Source organism: Cryptomeria japonica, chromosome 5, assembly GCF_030272615.1.
Source record: "Cryptomeria japonica chromosome 5, Sugi_1.0, whole genome shotgun sequence".
Taxonomy (NCBI): domain Eukaryota; kingdom Viridiplantae; phylum Streptophyta; class Pinopsida; order Cupressales; family Cupressaceae; genus Cryptomeria; species Cryptomeria japonica.
Window position 1 is genome coordinate 572,372,839 of NC_081409.1, and position 15,204 is coordinate 572,388,042.

At 40.3% G+C, this 15,204-nt stretch overlaps 1 protein-coding gene across 2 annotated transcripts in view; it reads left to right on the forward strand.

Annotated features, from left to right (window-relative positions):
* LOC131036786 (uncharacterized) overlaps positions 1–15,204 on the forward strand; it is a 193,281-nt gene that overhangs the window by 138,010 nt on the left and 40,067 nt on the right. For both annotated transcript variants that reach the window (XM_057968776.2, XM_057968774.2), the window contains exons 6-7: positions 10,985–11,066; positions 11,195–11,295. In XM_057968776.2, coding sequence (XP_057824759.1) covers positions 10,985–11,066; positions 11,195–11,295 — 183 coding nt within the window. The remainder of the gene's footprint in view (positions 1–10,984; positions 11,067–11,194; positions 11,296–15,204) is intronic.

Genomic DNA, 15,204 nt, shown 5'->3' on the forward strand with positions numbered 1-15,204 from the left:
ATTTTAGTAGGTCGGCTCTACAAGATATTACAATAAAAACATTTTACAAACAATATAATATCCGATGCAATAACCGATTGAACATGTCGGCTTAATGCATTTACAACAATAATTAATCATTTCCTTAGCGTGCCATGCTGATCTGGAAAAGATAAACCTGTCGGTGTAACCCTAGGTAACCCTGGACCTATTTGCCGGTAAAAGCAAATATGCAAATATGAATATACCAATGAACAAAACTCCAGGACAAGATGTCCAAAAGATGTCTTCGACATTACCAAGTGTCTTCCACATAATTCCGAGTGCCGGTGATCATTATATCCTACCGGTGAACCATATACCAGTAACTGTGCAATAGTTGCTTGCCGGTGAATGCTGCTGGATCTCCAAAGTGCTAGTGTTTTAGTAGGTGTTGACATCAATGACAAAACCATACCAAAATACCAACAGGATCACCCACTGAATGTGGAATGTAACAGCAAGATAAGACCACAAAAAGTGGAATTTCTCCTACAAGCATCATCCCTATGTGCACACTTCCCTAAGTGTCTCATATCCAAACTACGATGAGATGCATTATCCTAAGTTAATTTAAGTAAAGTGTAATTATATCCTATAAGAATAAATAATTACACCAACACCCCCCCTTAAGTGCAACTTAGGGGAATGAAGACTCAAGTCAACAATGCAAGATGGGTCCCAGCTACTAGGCCATGATAGGTATTGTTATCACAAAAGCTTGCACCCTTGTTGAGCTATCAACTCAGCAACCTTGAGAAACATGGAAACAACCCCGAAGTGTGGGACCTTGCGCAAGGGGGTTGAATCTTCGGAGAAGGCCGACTTCCTTCTCAGTCCAGGTGCAGGTGTTGAACCAACTCAACACTTCAAAACTTACTCCTAAGCCTATCCTAACAACTTGCAGAGGAAAAGAGGAGAGAAATTGTTTGAAACAAGGGAGGTGATGCACCAAGAAGAGATATTTCCTCTCCCTACCTAAATGACACAAGTAATTAACTGAAACACCCTAAAGATGCACAACTTTCAGTTATATGAGTAACCCCAATGCATAGATGAAGGTTAGAATCCATTGAATGCCAAGAGGGGAGAAGGATTCCCACTAGTCACACTCAGAAAAGCAGTGAACATAACATATATGAAGAGAAAGAGCCACAACATGCACCTATGATGAAGGTAAGAAAGCATACACAACATACATAGGTTGAAAGAAGGCAAGAATAGTGTTCTTCAATTAATCATAAGGCCAAATGCCAATCTTACAGTTGCAGAAATGCAAATATTACAAGTCTTCAAGAGAAGAGGAGAGCACGAGAAAACTCCAGGCAGCAGGGAGAGAACCCCTGACAATGAGGCTTAACAGCCTTATATAAAAAAATGGGTTACAATGGTGATCATGACCCCTGCATGTCAGTCTAGAGGTGCAGGGAAGTGCATGCACTTGACTTGTACATGCAAGCAACCTAGCCTTACCTCCAAAGACAATTTTGAGGAAGATAGATTGCCTAACCTTCCAAAGTCAGGCATGACATAAGTCATCCAGCATGGCCCCGTACCTCCCTTGATAGAAATCCTGCCAAAAACATTAAATACACCCCTGTGGCTCCACAAAAAAAGTGCATAAGTCACCAAAACTGTCGGATCATTTAAAGCCTTGAGTGTTGATCACGCCATCTGGAAGTGTTGCAGGTCGGAAGGAGGCTTGGAAGACTTCGGAGACTGGACTCTCGAAGTGAGGAAGACAAGGGAAGGAGCAAGGAACTTCTGAACCTCAAGGTTCCGGAGTTCCGGGATAGGAGAAAGGAGGGCTAGGAAAGGAACTTCGGAACCTTGGGGTTCCGGAGTTCTGGGGAACTGCTCAAAGGAACTTCGAAACCTTGGGGTTCCGTAGTTCCGGGATAGAGAGGGAAAGGGTCAAAGAGAAAAGGGGAACTTCGGGGACCGGGGTCACCGTAGGTGGGGAACTTCGGAGACCGGGGTCACCGTAGTTGGGGAACTTCGGGGACCGGGGTCATCGTAGTTGGACAAGGAACTTGGGAACCTGGGGGTTCTGGAGTTCCGGGGTAGAAGACTTAGGAACTTGGGAACCTGGGGGTTCCAGAGTTCCGGGGTTGAGGAACTAGGAACTTCAGAACCTAGGGGTTCCGGAGTTCCGAGGTTGACGACTAAGGAACTTGGGAACCTAGGGGTTCCAGAGTTCTAGGGTAACTACGGAGACCAGAGTCACCGTAGTTGGGGAATTTCGTGGACCGGGGTCACCGTAGTTGGGGGACTTCGGGGTCTGGGGTCACCGTAGTTGGACAAGGAACTTGGGAACTTGGGGGTTCCGGAGTTCCGGGCTAGAAGGACAAGGAACTTGGGAACCTGGGGGGTTCCGGAGTTCCGGGGGAGGAGAACAGAAGAAAAGCTAAGGGAAGGAAGGGAACTTCGGAAACTTGGAGTTCCGGAGTTCTGGAGCAAGAAAGAAAGAGGCTAAGGCAAAGAAACTCAGAACCTCGGGGTTCCGGAGTTCCGAAGAAGAGAAAGAGAGGGCCAAGGAACTTCCGACAAGGCAACACTTCAAACCATGATTTCACTGCTTTTCTCCTTGATCAACTGGGCAGCGCTGGTCCATGGAACATATCTCTGATCGGTTCTCATTGATGGACCAAGGGTGTCATAAAATGACAACAGGTACCCATGTACAATATGCAAATGCAAGCAAACCTATGGAATGCAATCTCTCACAAACAGAGAAAGGGAGAAAACCCAGTGGGAAAAAACTCCCCTCCAAAAGAGAGATAAAAGTACAAAGACACTCTCAAAGAAGAAGGACAAAACCTCAAAGAGGAAAAAGTCCCCCCCATTAGAGAGGAAGGATAAGTCAGCTGACCCCCTCTGATGAAACATCCCGCACCCCCAAAGAGAGCTCGCAACTGCTGGAACTTACTCTCAGTGAAGGGTTTGGTGAATATGTCTGCAACCTGCTCTGCTGTAGGACAATACTGCAAATCAATGACTTGCTTCTGAATCAGCTCTCGAATGTAGTGCATATGAATCTCGATGTGTTTGGTCCACTAATGCTGAACTGGGTTCTTCGAGATTGCAATAGCAGTTTGATTGTCACAATGCAGAACTGTCGGTCGTGGAGTGGAGAACCCAAACTCGGTGAGAATATGCTGAAGCCAAATAGTCTCAGTCGCTGTGTTAACAGCCCCTCGATACTCATCCTCAATCGAAGAGAGAGCAATAGCATGCTGCTTCTTGCTCTGCCAACAAATGGGGCCCGATCCAAGGTGGAAGTTGTAACCAGAAGTAGACTTATAATCATCAAGATCGCCGGCTCAATCGGAGTCTGTGTAACCAACCAAGCGAAGTCCTGTGTCTGCTGCATAGTGAATCCCATAATGATGTGTACCTTGGATGTAGTGTAGGATGCATTTGGCGGCTTTCCAATGAAGCTCATGTGGTTCTTGCATGAAGCGGGAAACCATACCAACTACAAATGAAATGTCAGGGCATGTGTGAGTCAAGTAGATGAGACTACCCACAAGCTGACGATATAATGTGGCATCAATTGGTGGAGAAGAGAACTTAGCCTCAAGCTTGACTCCTAAAAGAAAGGGAGTCGATGCAGGCAAGTAGATCAAGAGCATACTTGGGCTGCGAAAGTGTAATCCTGGAAGGTGACTGTGAAATCTCTATCCCCAGAAAGTAGTGCAAAAGACCCAAGTCAGTCATAGCAAATCTTTCACGCAAAGCAAATTTGACACTGCTAATGATGGATGAGGTGCTCCCTGTAATGATCAAATCATCAACATACAGCACAAGTATCAAGTGTGAGTCATCCTGTCGCAAAATGTAGACATTCGGATCAGAATGACACCTGGTGAACCCTAATGAGAGAAGGAAGGAATCTATCTTGGCGTACAAAGCCCTAGGGGCCTGCTTAAGGCCATAGAGAGATTTCCTTAGTCAACAAACCAATGAAGAATCCTGGATGAAACCTTGTGGCTGCTCCATATATATCTCCTCATCAAGATCCCCATGAAGAAAAGCACTCTTCACATCCATCTGATGGACAACCCAACCATGTGCTGCTGCAATAGCAGGTGTCATGCGAATGGAGTTCATCTTGGCTATGGGTGCAAAGGTCTCAGTATAGTCAACACCTGGAACTTGTGAGAAACCTTTCGCAATAAGTCGAGCCTTATATACTTATCCACACTACCATCCGCTGCAAACTTGGTCTTATAGATCCACTTACATCGAACCATCTTTATCCCCTTAGGGAGAGGGACTAACTCCCATGTGTTGTTCCTCATCAAGGAACTATACTCTTCCTCCATAGCTTGGTCCCACTCAGGAACCCTTGATGCTTCCTGAAATGTCTGTGGATCAGAAGCGGTAGCAATGTATGTATGTGGAAGGTCCTGATGTTGTGATCGAGTCCTCCGTGTATCTAAAGGATCCCCAACAAGAGAACCCACTGACTCAAGTGTCTGTCAAGCCCAACGAGGTCTAGGGGGAGGTGGAGGACGAGGCTCCTCAACTGCTAGTGGACCCTGCGGAGGTGTAACCCTGCGAGTCGGAGTTGAAGGAGTCTCATCATCTGAATCACTCTCATCACTATCCACAATGGAGGAAGGTAGAGGAGGAAGTGAGGCTAAGATCGGAGATCTTTCCTCAAAATGAACATTCCTCTCAATAAACACCTCATGTTTCTCTGGACTCATCAATCGATATGCCTTAACACCCTTAGGATATCCAACAAAAATACAAGGCCTACTCCGAGTTTTCAATGCCTTGCGTTTCTGCGGAGGAACGCGAGCCCATGTTGGACATCCAAAGACTCTGAAATATCTCATAATCGGTTTCCTACCAGCCCAAGCCTCCAAACAAGTAATCCGTGTCAAAGCTTTGTGAGGAACCCGATTTTGGATGTGTGTAGCACAACTGATAGCCTCTGCCCAAAAGGTGAGATCAAGAGAACGTGAATGTATCATACAGCTAGCCATTTACTTGAGAGTTCTATTCTTACGTTCTGCAACTCCATTCTATTGTGGAGTGTAGGCAACTGAATGTTGAAGATCAATCCCCTCAAATGTACAAAAATCCTCAAGTCTTTTGTTCACATATTCCCTTCCATTATCTATGCGAAGAATCTTGATCACTTTCCCTGATTGCTTCTCCACATGAGCCTTGAAGTCTAGAAATCTGTCAAACACTTCACTCTTATGAACAAGAAAATAGACCCAAGTGAAGCGGGAGTAGTCATCAATGAAGGTGAGGACATAGCGGGCCCTACTAAATGAAGGTGATGGAAATGGACCTGCGACATCGCTGTGAACAAGTTGAAGAACTTCCAAAGCTCTCCAAGCTTTCCCCTTATCAAACTTCTCCTCGGGATGCTTGCCCATGGAACATCCTGAACATACACCCTCTGAAAAACTGATTTGAGGTAGACCTGTGACCATGTCTTTAGTAATAAGCTGCTGAAGATAGCGGTAGCTGAGGTGACCAAACCGCTGATGCCATAGCTTACTTTCTGAATTTGAATGAGTAAGCAAGGCCCTAGAAGGAGAACTTGGCACAAAGTGGGAGAATGAATAAAGTCTTGAGTTGTCATTGACTTGTCCCACTGCTACCAAGGCATCATTATCAAGTTCTTTTACCACAATTGAATCAGGTGTAAACTCAACCTTTTTCCCATTCCCATAGTAAGTGATTTGGTAGATAGAGAGAAGATTGGTAGACAAGTTAGGAACATAAAGAACATTCTCAAATGTTCCATCATCCATTACAACCGAACCTTTCCTGTCAACCTCAACTTGTGTATCATCACCTATGTAAATGTGTGGTACCTTTGATGGCTCCAATGAAGAAAAATGCTCCTTTGTAGAACCCATGTGATAAGAGGCACCTGAGTCAAGTATCCACTGCTGTGAAGAACCTGTTGTAGCCACAATTGCTTGCCCTTTTCCCTTAGACTGTGAGGAAGTGGAAGGAGATGAATCCTTCTTGTTGTAGGCGTATGGCAAATTGATGTTGTTCTTCTTAAGGAGATTTCTCAACTCATCAACTTGCTTGGTGTGGTAGCGATGCTCATCATGACCATACTTCTTGCAATAAGAACAAGTTGGTTTTTCCTTCTTAGGTGGATTCCCCTTCTTGGAAGAGGATGAAAAATCGCCTTGTGATGGAGAGGATGATTGTCCTTTTTCCTGTTGCGGCTTTGACTTAGATTGCTTCTTCTTCTTATTGGAATCTTTCCCTTGACTCCCTTGACTCCCTTGATTAGCCACCAAAGCCTTGGACTTTGAAGACTTGAGAATCCCCGTGTTCAACAACTTAGATTGTTCCAACATCAACATTTCTGTGAAAGCATCAAATGAAGGCATAGTGTGGGAACTCCCCACTGTCAAGCGATGGGTTTGGAAGCTAGAAACAAATGTTGCATATTCGGGTGAAAGCTTGTCCAACAAGTTGAATATCAATTGAGCATCTTTTTTGTCAATTCCACAATCCTTAAGCTTTGCTCTTAGCTCATTTGCTTTGGTGACATAATCTTGGATTGTATCAAAACTCTTGGGATCCAAGTTGGTGAGCTCATTGTCAATCTTGTAGCCTCTGATTTCATCAACTTGATCATACAATTTCTGAAAGATATCCCAAGCCTCTTTGATTGTGAAAAATGAAGTCATCTAATACATACTTACGAAAAGTTCCAAGAGCCATGCAATTTTTAGTGAGCCATTCTAATTGAGCATTAGGATCAGCCTTAGGATCTGCTGGTGCTGCTATTGTTCCATCTATGAAATGCGTGAGTCCTTTTTCCATTAATTTGCTCCATGCTTTTATTTTCCAAGATGCATAGTTATGAGAAGTTAAAGATGGAAATTTATGAGGACTCGTTGCAACAAAAATGAAAGAGCACAAGGAAAGAGAGGCACAATCACATAGGGCACCCCCCCAAATTCACTCAATCAAAGAACCCCCCCAAAATGATGATTTGACACTTTATACTTAGTGCGTGTACAATGGGCCACTTGCAAAAAATGGCAAAGTGGACTTTTGATTTCAACTTTAAAACTACCTCAAAGAGGCCAAAGTAGACTCAAACTGAAAATGCAAGAGATCTAAACTAAGATCCAAGCAATTTACAAGTACCAAGTAAGCCAAAAAAGACTAATTTCTAAAAGTACAATATCCACTCAAAATCTTTGCAAACTGATGACAAATTATGAAAGTAGACGAAAAAAATATGCACTTTCAAAAAACACTGCACCTGAAAAGGAGGTCGTATGAGCCCAAACAAAGCCTTTGAAGTTGCAAAATTGAGGATTGGACAGGTACAACTGAGAGAATCTGAAAATTCTGAAAAACCTGTTCACCAAAATTAGAAAATAACCACACCATTCCAGAGAGCACGAAAAATTAGCATAAATAAAAAAAAATTACACCCAAAAAGGAGCAAATTTGAGCAAGTTATGAGCCTCCAAAGTTGACCCAAAAAATCAAACTGCTCAATGGCGAGGGGTCTAAATTTTTCAAAAAGGTGCTGACGCAGGCTGACGTCAGCAATTCACTGTGTTAAATTTGATGGCCGTATGACCGTCAAAATGGTTGTCACACCCTTCTCCCTGGCTGTACAGAGTCTACAAACAGATGACATGGCAACTGACTGGATAGACCATACTGTACGGTGGCGATGACGTGCCGCAGAGCGTCTTGTCCACGGGCCAGTGGCCACCTGCCACGTGGCGGACGTGGGTCCCGTCGGAGGGAGGAGGATCAGAGGTCACAGGCGGTGGCCGGGGCCGGAGGCAGCAGGTGGTGGTTGGTGCCAGCAGCGTTGCAGGGTCGACAGCAGATCGGAGAAGTGGTGTCGGTGGGAGGAGGTGGCCGGAGGAGCCGGTACAAATAGTATGCCCTACAAATCTGAGCAGGGTACAGCTAGTACGGGGGGGTGGTCACGGGACCCCCCCGAAATAAAAAAAATATATTTTTATTTTATTTTATTTAAAAAAAAAACTTCTGCAAAATAAAAAACTGCGATTCGAATAATATAAAAATTAAAATAAAACCGCAGAAAAAAAAATATATTTTTATTTATTTTTGCAAAACCGTACCGTACCGCCCAAATTGGGCAAAAGTTTTCCTCCAACACCCAAAATTCGACTTTCGCCAAATATGGACGAGTTTATACTCGTTTTTTATGGAAATGGCCTCCCGGACGCAATGGTGAGGTCGAAAATGCTCTAGGATGCCTCCAAAACGCGCAGTACCTCAGATCCGAAATTAGAAGCCTTCCAAGATGTCTCCCAAAACCAATCAATGAAGCCCCAATGACTTTAATACCATGTGATATTTTACCAAGATCAAGGGCACAATGAAAAGCGCACGAAAGAGAGACAATAGTTTGACAAGAACAAACTGTATTCTCATCAATATGCAAAAGTGATCAACTGGATTAACCAATACAATGAATATGGGCTTGCTTATATAGGCAAGGCCAAATGGATATGTGAGCACACAATCATGACATGTGGCTCAATGAGAAACAAGGGTAGGTAAGAAAAAGTAGGGGTAGGTAGGAGAAATAATATAATATTCCAAAAGAGTTGGATCACCCACCGAATGTGGAATGTAACAGCAAGATAAGACCACAAAAGGTGGAATATCTCCTACAAGCATCATCCCTATGTGCACACTTCCCTAAGTGTCTCATATCCAAACTACGATGAGATGCATTATCCTAAGTTAACTTAAGTAAAGTGTAATTATATCTTATAAGAATAAATAATTACATTAACAGAAAGGTTGCTGCATCACTCTTTCAGCTTGCTTCTGCTTCCACATGGTATCAACATCCAAGTTATGCCTTTTTGTAACTTCCTTGTATCCTTTGCTGCCATCAAACATCATATGGGCACTTCATATGTGTTGATGCTTTCAACACAAACAAAATTGATGATTTGAAATGACCCACCATCACTAAACTCATTATCTCCTTCAGGAAAAAAAATGCTGAAAGTGCTGAGGTGATTTGGATTGGGAAACCAATTCCCAAATATCGAATAGGCCCTCCCAATGCTTAATTCCATTGTCAATGATTAGCATTTACGTGGACTCAATTTCAAAATTTGCTAGAAAGAATGCAATTTTGTTTGCTTCTCTGAAACAATCTCCAAAAGTGAAATTTTCAAAGGTTTCCAAAAGTGGTCATGCTAACCTAAGAACATTTTCTAATTTCCTATTATGTGAAGCCTGGTTTCAAATGGCATTAATGATGACATAGGATCTCCTTGTATATGAGTCTTGGATATATTACATTGAACAATAAGTTGAAGTCCCATGACCAAGAAATGAGTCTTTGCTTCACTATTTCTTCTCTCAATCAATTTCTTGGAGGATACTTTGATTGGGGATCCAAAACAATCTTTAATCGCACACGCAAAACCCAAAGCTCGAGGTTAGCCCTGGAAGCTCCATCAAATATGATTTTAAAAATGTTTGGAAGAAGGGGGAATCCACTTTCTAGAAGCCCTGAAAGGAAAATTGTGGCCATACCCGCCCAACACGATTAATGCGGGGATGGTTTTGTACTCTTTATTTATTCAAATCTAATAGAAATTGTTTCCCTAGCATTCTTTAGGCTCATTTGATATGTTATGTAGCTGTATTTTGCATGAAATTTATGCTTTTTTTAAGGAATTTTAACTACTTTTTTAATTTAATGAGTTTTCCTGAGTTGCTGAATTCAAGTTAAAATTGGGTTTGCCGAGTTTTAGCGAGTCAATTTTTTGTACCATGCTTTAAAAACAAATGATTTTCATAATGTGACGACTATGATTACAAGGAAGATCTCTCCCAATCGGTAAAAAATTCACTTTCTTCCAAAACCAGTCAATCTTAGCATGCATACCGAAAGCCAACTCATCTAAAAACATGTCTCCTTCAAAATCAGCATTGCATTGTGCCCTGCAAAAGAAATTGATCACCAATTGAATTGCATGCAATATACTTTTGCAGTCCTTGACCATCACAGAAAAAGTCCTTGCCAAGAGAGTTGGGCAATCTAAGGAAATTAAACTCAATTCATAACCAACCTTAAAACCTTCCAGCTGTTGCACACCCTTCAAAACGATGATCAACTATTTCCTCATTTCACACACAATGCAGAAAACATCCACACTACTGATGTTAATCATGCTTTGACAGCTATACCTTGATGCATTACTAGCCATTCCAGCCCCATCTGAAGGAGGTTGTTGCTTCCAAATGACTTCACACTGCTGTTGCAATATCATTTCAGGGTCATTGAAATGCCACTGGTTATTCAGTTGGGGAGCAATAGCATTAGAACGCCCCAATTATATATGCCCACTATCATCAATATATGTCTGCTCTCTGTAATTTGAACAAATTATCTAAATGAGCCCTAGAAAAATGAAAAAGGTTTGTTTGTCATCAACACTGTGACAAGAAGGCCATTGCTGAGCCATTGTTCTAGCAGTGTGTAGTCTTCAAACTTGTGGAAGATGTAGATATTAAAATAAAGAAGTGTATATCAATAGCCTGTACATGATCATGCCAATATTTCTATATTTTTGATGAGGATACTTAACATGATCTGATGCATAATATAGCTTTGTTCACCATCAGCTCCTTCCTCTTTGACATGGGGGGTTTGTTCCAAATGACTGATTTGTATTTCACAAGTCCTGTATATTCTGACATGCCTAAGGTTTACTGTTTTAGGTATAACCCCCCTCATACTTGATTCTATTGCTTCCTGGATTTAGGAGTAACTTTATTTTTATTTGTTGAAGATTCTTGTTAGAAATATTGATTACTTAATGTAACTTGCTGTAAACTTTAGTCACACTGAGCTACTTTAGTCATTTGTGCACATTAATGTAATTCTTTCTTCATAAATGTTTTACCATCTCACCTATATTTGTATATAATATTGTGAATATAGACAAAGGTCAAGGATGGAATTATCAATCAAACAACTGCAGGCTGATCCTTTGTTTGAGACTTTGGATACGTTGATGCCTCCAGTAAGAATAGAATCTTCCTATCAAATGCTTCTGTTCAGAAGAAAAAGAATTTGTTTGTATAGCTTCAGTTAATGCTGTGACTGTATGATTATAATATTTTTGACATACTGTTGTTCTTTTATCAACAGGAAGGAATAAACATGGGTGCATCAAATGCTGATGTTGGCGTACCCAATGAACAACTTCCGGGTTTAGAGCAAATCTGTCAAGAACTTCGTCAGGAGGAAGGGTACATTATGCTAACTCAGTACTAATCCTTTTTAAGTTAACCAGCAGCACATGTTGGAAAAACATTCTTATGGGAATTATAGGCTATTTTTTTGGGCTATGCTACTGGGTTCACCTGCTTCCAGGCCTGATCCGGGTCTGGTTCGCACCGGATCTGGGTACTGGTCTGGTTTGCCTGCAGGTCCGTCAAAATCTCACTAGACTCTTTGCAAAATCTTCACAAAATGTTTATGTTCTCCAAAAATCTCTTCCGCGATTTTGAAATTATATAATTGTCTCCACCTCCATTCTTTTTCTTCCTTTTAATATAATAGGTGTTTTGAAAATAATATTTAAAAATAATTAAAATAAAAATATAATAAAAAATAAAAAATAATATATGTTTATCAAAATACATTAAAATATAATATATTTATACATATATAATAGATATATTAAATATTTTTTCTTATATATATATATATTAACATGTTTTTTGTACTAATGAACTCAAACAAACCCAAAACCCCCAAAAAACTTTAGCCGAATTGGCAAACTGGATCCTTAAACCGGCAACTTAGCTTTTGGGAAAATGGAATTTGAAATCTAAAATTTGATTCTGCAATAGATATGGAATGTGGAAACAGTTTCATTGCTCAATATAAAGAAATACATATGCAAAGGTCGTAAAATTTTCATATTGAATTAAATATTTCATTCGTCACACTTCTTGAAACTGAAGCAATTGGAATACTCATCTCTACTTCCGGACTTAGAAAACTTGTTAGTCTTTTACAGGAAATTACTTAAAAAAAAGCATGATCCTCATTTTCCATGTCAAACAAAATCGTGTATTTTTTAAGCTCATTTTCTATAGTTCTTGTTCTTGATTGATCTGATCTTAACGGGGAGATTTTTCCCAAATAGTAAAATACACTATCCAATTTCTATATGTTGAACAAACAGATTGGTCTAGGAGATTAATATATAAAAACTAGCACTTTTGCTAGTTGCTTCTTTCTTTATTTCCTTTGCTTCTGTAATGGGCAATAGCTGTAACAGGGTTTAGAGAAGTGTGTTGCGATTTGGTGAATCCTTCTTGGATTTGTTAGTTTGAATTGGAACTTCTGTGGTCATTTTGTGGCTTCAGTCTGGAGATTTGGCGAGTCCTGATTTTATTGGTGCACACATGCCAAAACAAGCTCCTGACACTGGATGGAGACTGGAAATGATGCTGGTTGTACCACACTGCTGTCCATTAGCCTCTTTGCAGATTTACTGCCCTCTTATATCCTGTTACTGAGATTCAACTCAAGGATGTTTGAGTGCCCTAGGAAGGTGTCTCCGATGAAAGGATATTTGTTGATCAATAGAGATTTTGGCTCAATGACATGTTTGTGAAACTCCATCTCTCAATGAACCCTTCTCTGCCCTGCTTCATTTATGTAAATTGAAAATGCTGTTCTTGTGTCTGGTAATTGTTCTCTAGACTTTCCCAAAGTGTTATCACTCAATTGAAATTTTGGGCTTACCAATAATAATTCATATGCAGTTGACAACTGTTGAAGCATTAATGCTTGTTTATTTCTTTTGTCATGATCCGTGGCATCCTCTGTGGGCTTCTCTTCTTTGGCTAGGACAATTTTATCAAGGTTTTGATAATAAAAAAAGATAAATATTTGGTGGCTCCACAAAAAGAGTAGTTTATATTTGTTTATTTTTTATATTCTAGCAAAACTGAATTTTGTATATTGGCCAATCTTAGCCGCTACAGGGAGATGTCACAAGACGTCTTTGTAGCTCCACAACTGTTGTTTTTATCAGTTAATCTTTGAGATTGGGAAAACGAAAGTTTATATATTGGCTATTGTTAACCACTAAATACAAATTCTACATCACAAGACATTGACTCAATGATAGCCTTTTAGATATCAAGACTATAAAGCATCGACTTTGAACTTGTAATTGAAGACTAGAAAGCAAGACTTTATTTCCTTGTGTACTAGTAATAATTGCAATCAAAACTATTTTACCTAGCATAGAATTTAAAGACGTTTTTAATATACTCCACAAATTTTTGTAGCTTTTTCACTGTCCTTTCCACTGACCATTGGTACTTCAAGCTTCTAGCTACAGTAATTAATATAGTATTCCATCCAAACAATATCTAATTCCAAACAGTAAACACATTCACGTTTCTAGACTGAAACAATGCAGCTGTTCAAATAGCCACTTCACTTCATTTCTGCCTTGTCACTCATTGAATCATTATGTTTTGGCTTTTGCCCTAAATTTAGGCTCTGTCATTAGGGACTGTGCAGGTATACATGAAATTCATTAAATGTTAGTTGCAGAAATATTTCTTATATTGTCTTCTTGAGATTGCACCTACATAAACACATCTGAGAGGGAATCCACTATCAAGTGCCACCATTGCTGTCATAGCCATGATGTTTATTCCCTGATGGTGAGGTTCACATTCTTCTTGCTGTAGAACCTGCATATATGGCATCTTCTTTGTAATATCCTAGTTATTTTTTGTTTTGTTTTTTAGGCCAATAATAATCATCCACAAACAGATAACTCGTTAAGGTTAGAAAGCATGAACTGAAAACTTGCTGGAAAATGCAACCCTTCCACTTTTTGATCACCAAGTGCCCAATGTGGGAAGGTGAGAGCATACGGTGTTGAGGGGATCGTTAGATTCAAATAACTGGAAACAAGACAATGCTTGGGCAGCAAGCCAGCCCTTTCCACTTATCCAGCGGGAATACAAGAAACTTGGCGGTGAACCAGCCAAGAGAAACATACAAAGGCACAAATCACTCAACCGCGATATTTTAGGGGGAGGACTGAAATTACAAAACAATCTCAACTCAACCGCTTATGTAGCGGGAGGACCATTACACTCAGACATCACTCGACCACTTATGCAGTGGGAGGACTGAATTACAATTTACTTGAAAATAGGCGGCAAGCCAACCTCTTCCACTTTTCAGCAGGGTGAGAGTTACAAACCAGAATTGGTTAGTAGTACTACTACTTAACCTTACAACAATCAAGATAATGTGAGAAGAGAGTAATGCTGAATATCCAAATAAGAACATGAAATTTCTGCTAACATCAAAATCTGTAGGCTGGAATTGTAAAACCAACAACCTATGGATTCACTAAAACGCTCATAACTCTCTCATTACTCACCCAATTCACCCAAAATCTATTCTAAATAATTGCTATACCCGCTACAATGAAAACAAACTCAAGGAAAGCCATTGAAACACCCATATTTATTTTGCTCGCTTCCCAATGCATTCACAAAACCCAATGCCTAACTTGGGAAGTTCGATTGGTAGCTTTTTCACTGTCCTTTCCACTGACCATTGGTACTTTAAGCTTCTAGCCACAGTAATTAATATAGTATTCCATCCAAACAATATATAATTCCAAATAGTAAACATATTCACGTTTCTAGACTGAAACAATGCAGCTGTTCAAATAGCCACTTCACTTCATTTCTGCCTTGTCACTCATTGAATCATTATGTTTTGGCTCCTTTTTGCCCTAAATTTAGGCTCTGTCATTAGGGACTGTGCAGGTATACATGAAATTCATTAAATGTTAGTTGCAGAAATATTTCTTATATTGTCTTCTTGAACATTGGTCTCAAGGATCCACCTATATAAACACATCTGAGAGGGAATCCGCTATCCGGTGCCACCATTGCTGTCATAGCCATGATGTTTACTCCCTGATGGTGAGGTTCACATTCTTCTTGTTGTAGAACCTGCATATATGGCATCTTCTTTGTAATATCCTAGTTATTTTTTGTTTTGTTTTTTAGGCCAATAATAATCATCTACAAATAGATAACTCGTTAAGGTTAGAAAGCATAAATTGAAAACTTGCTGGAAAATGCAACCCTTCCACTTTC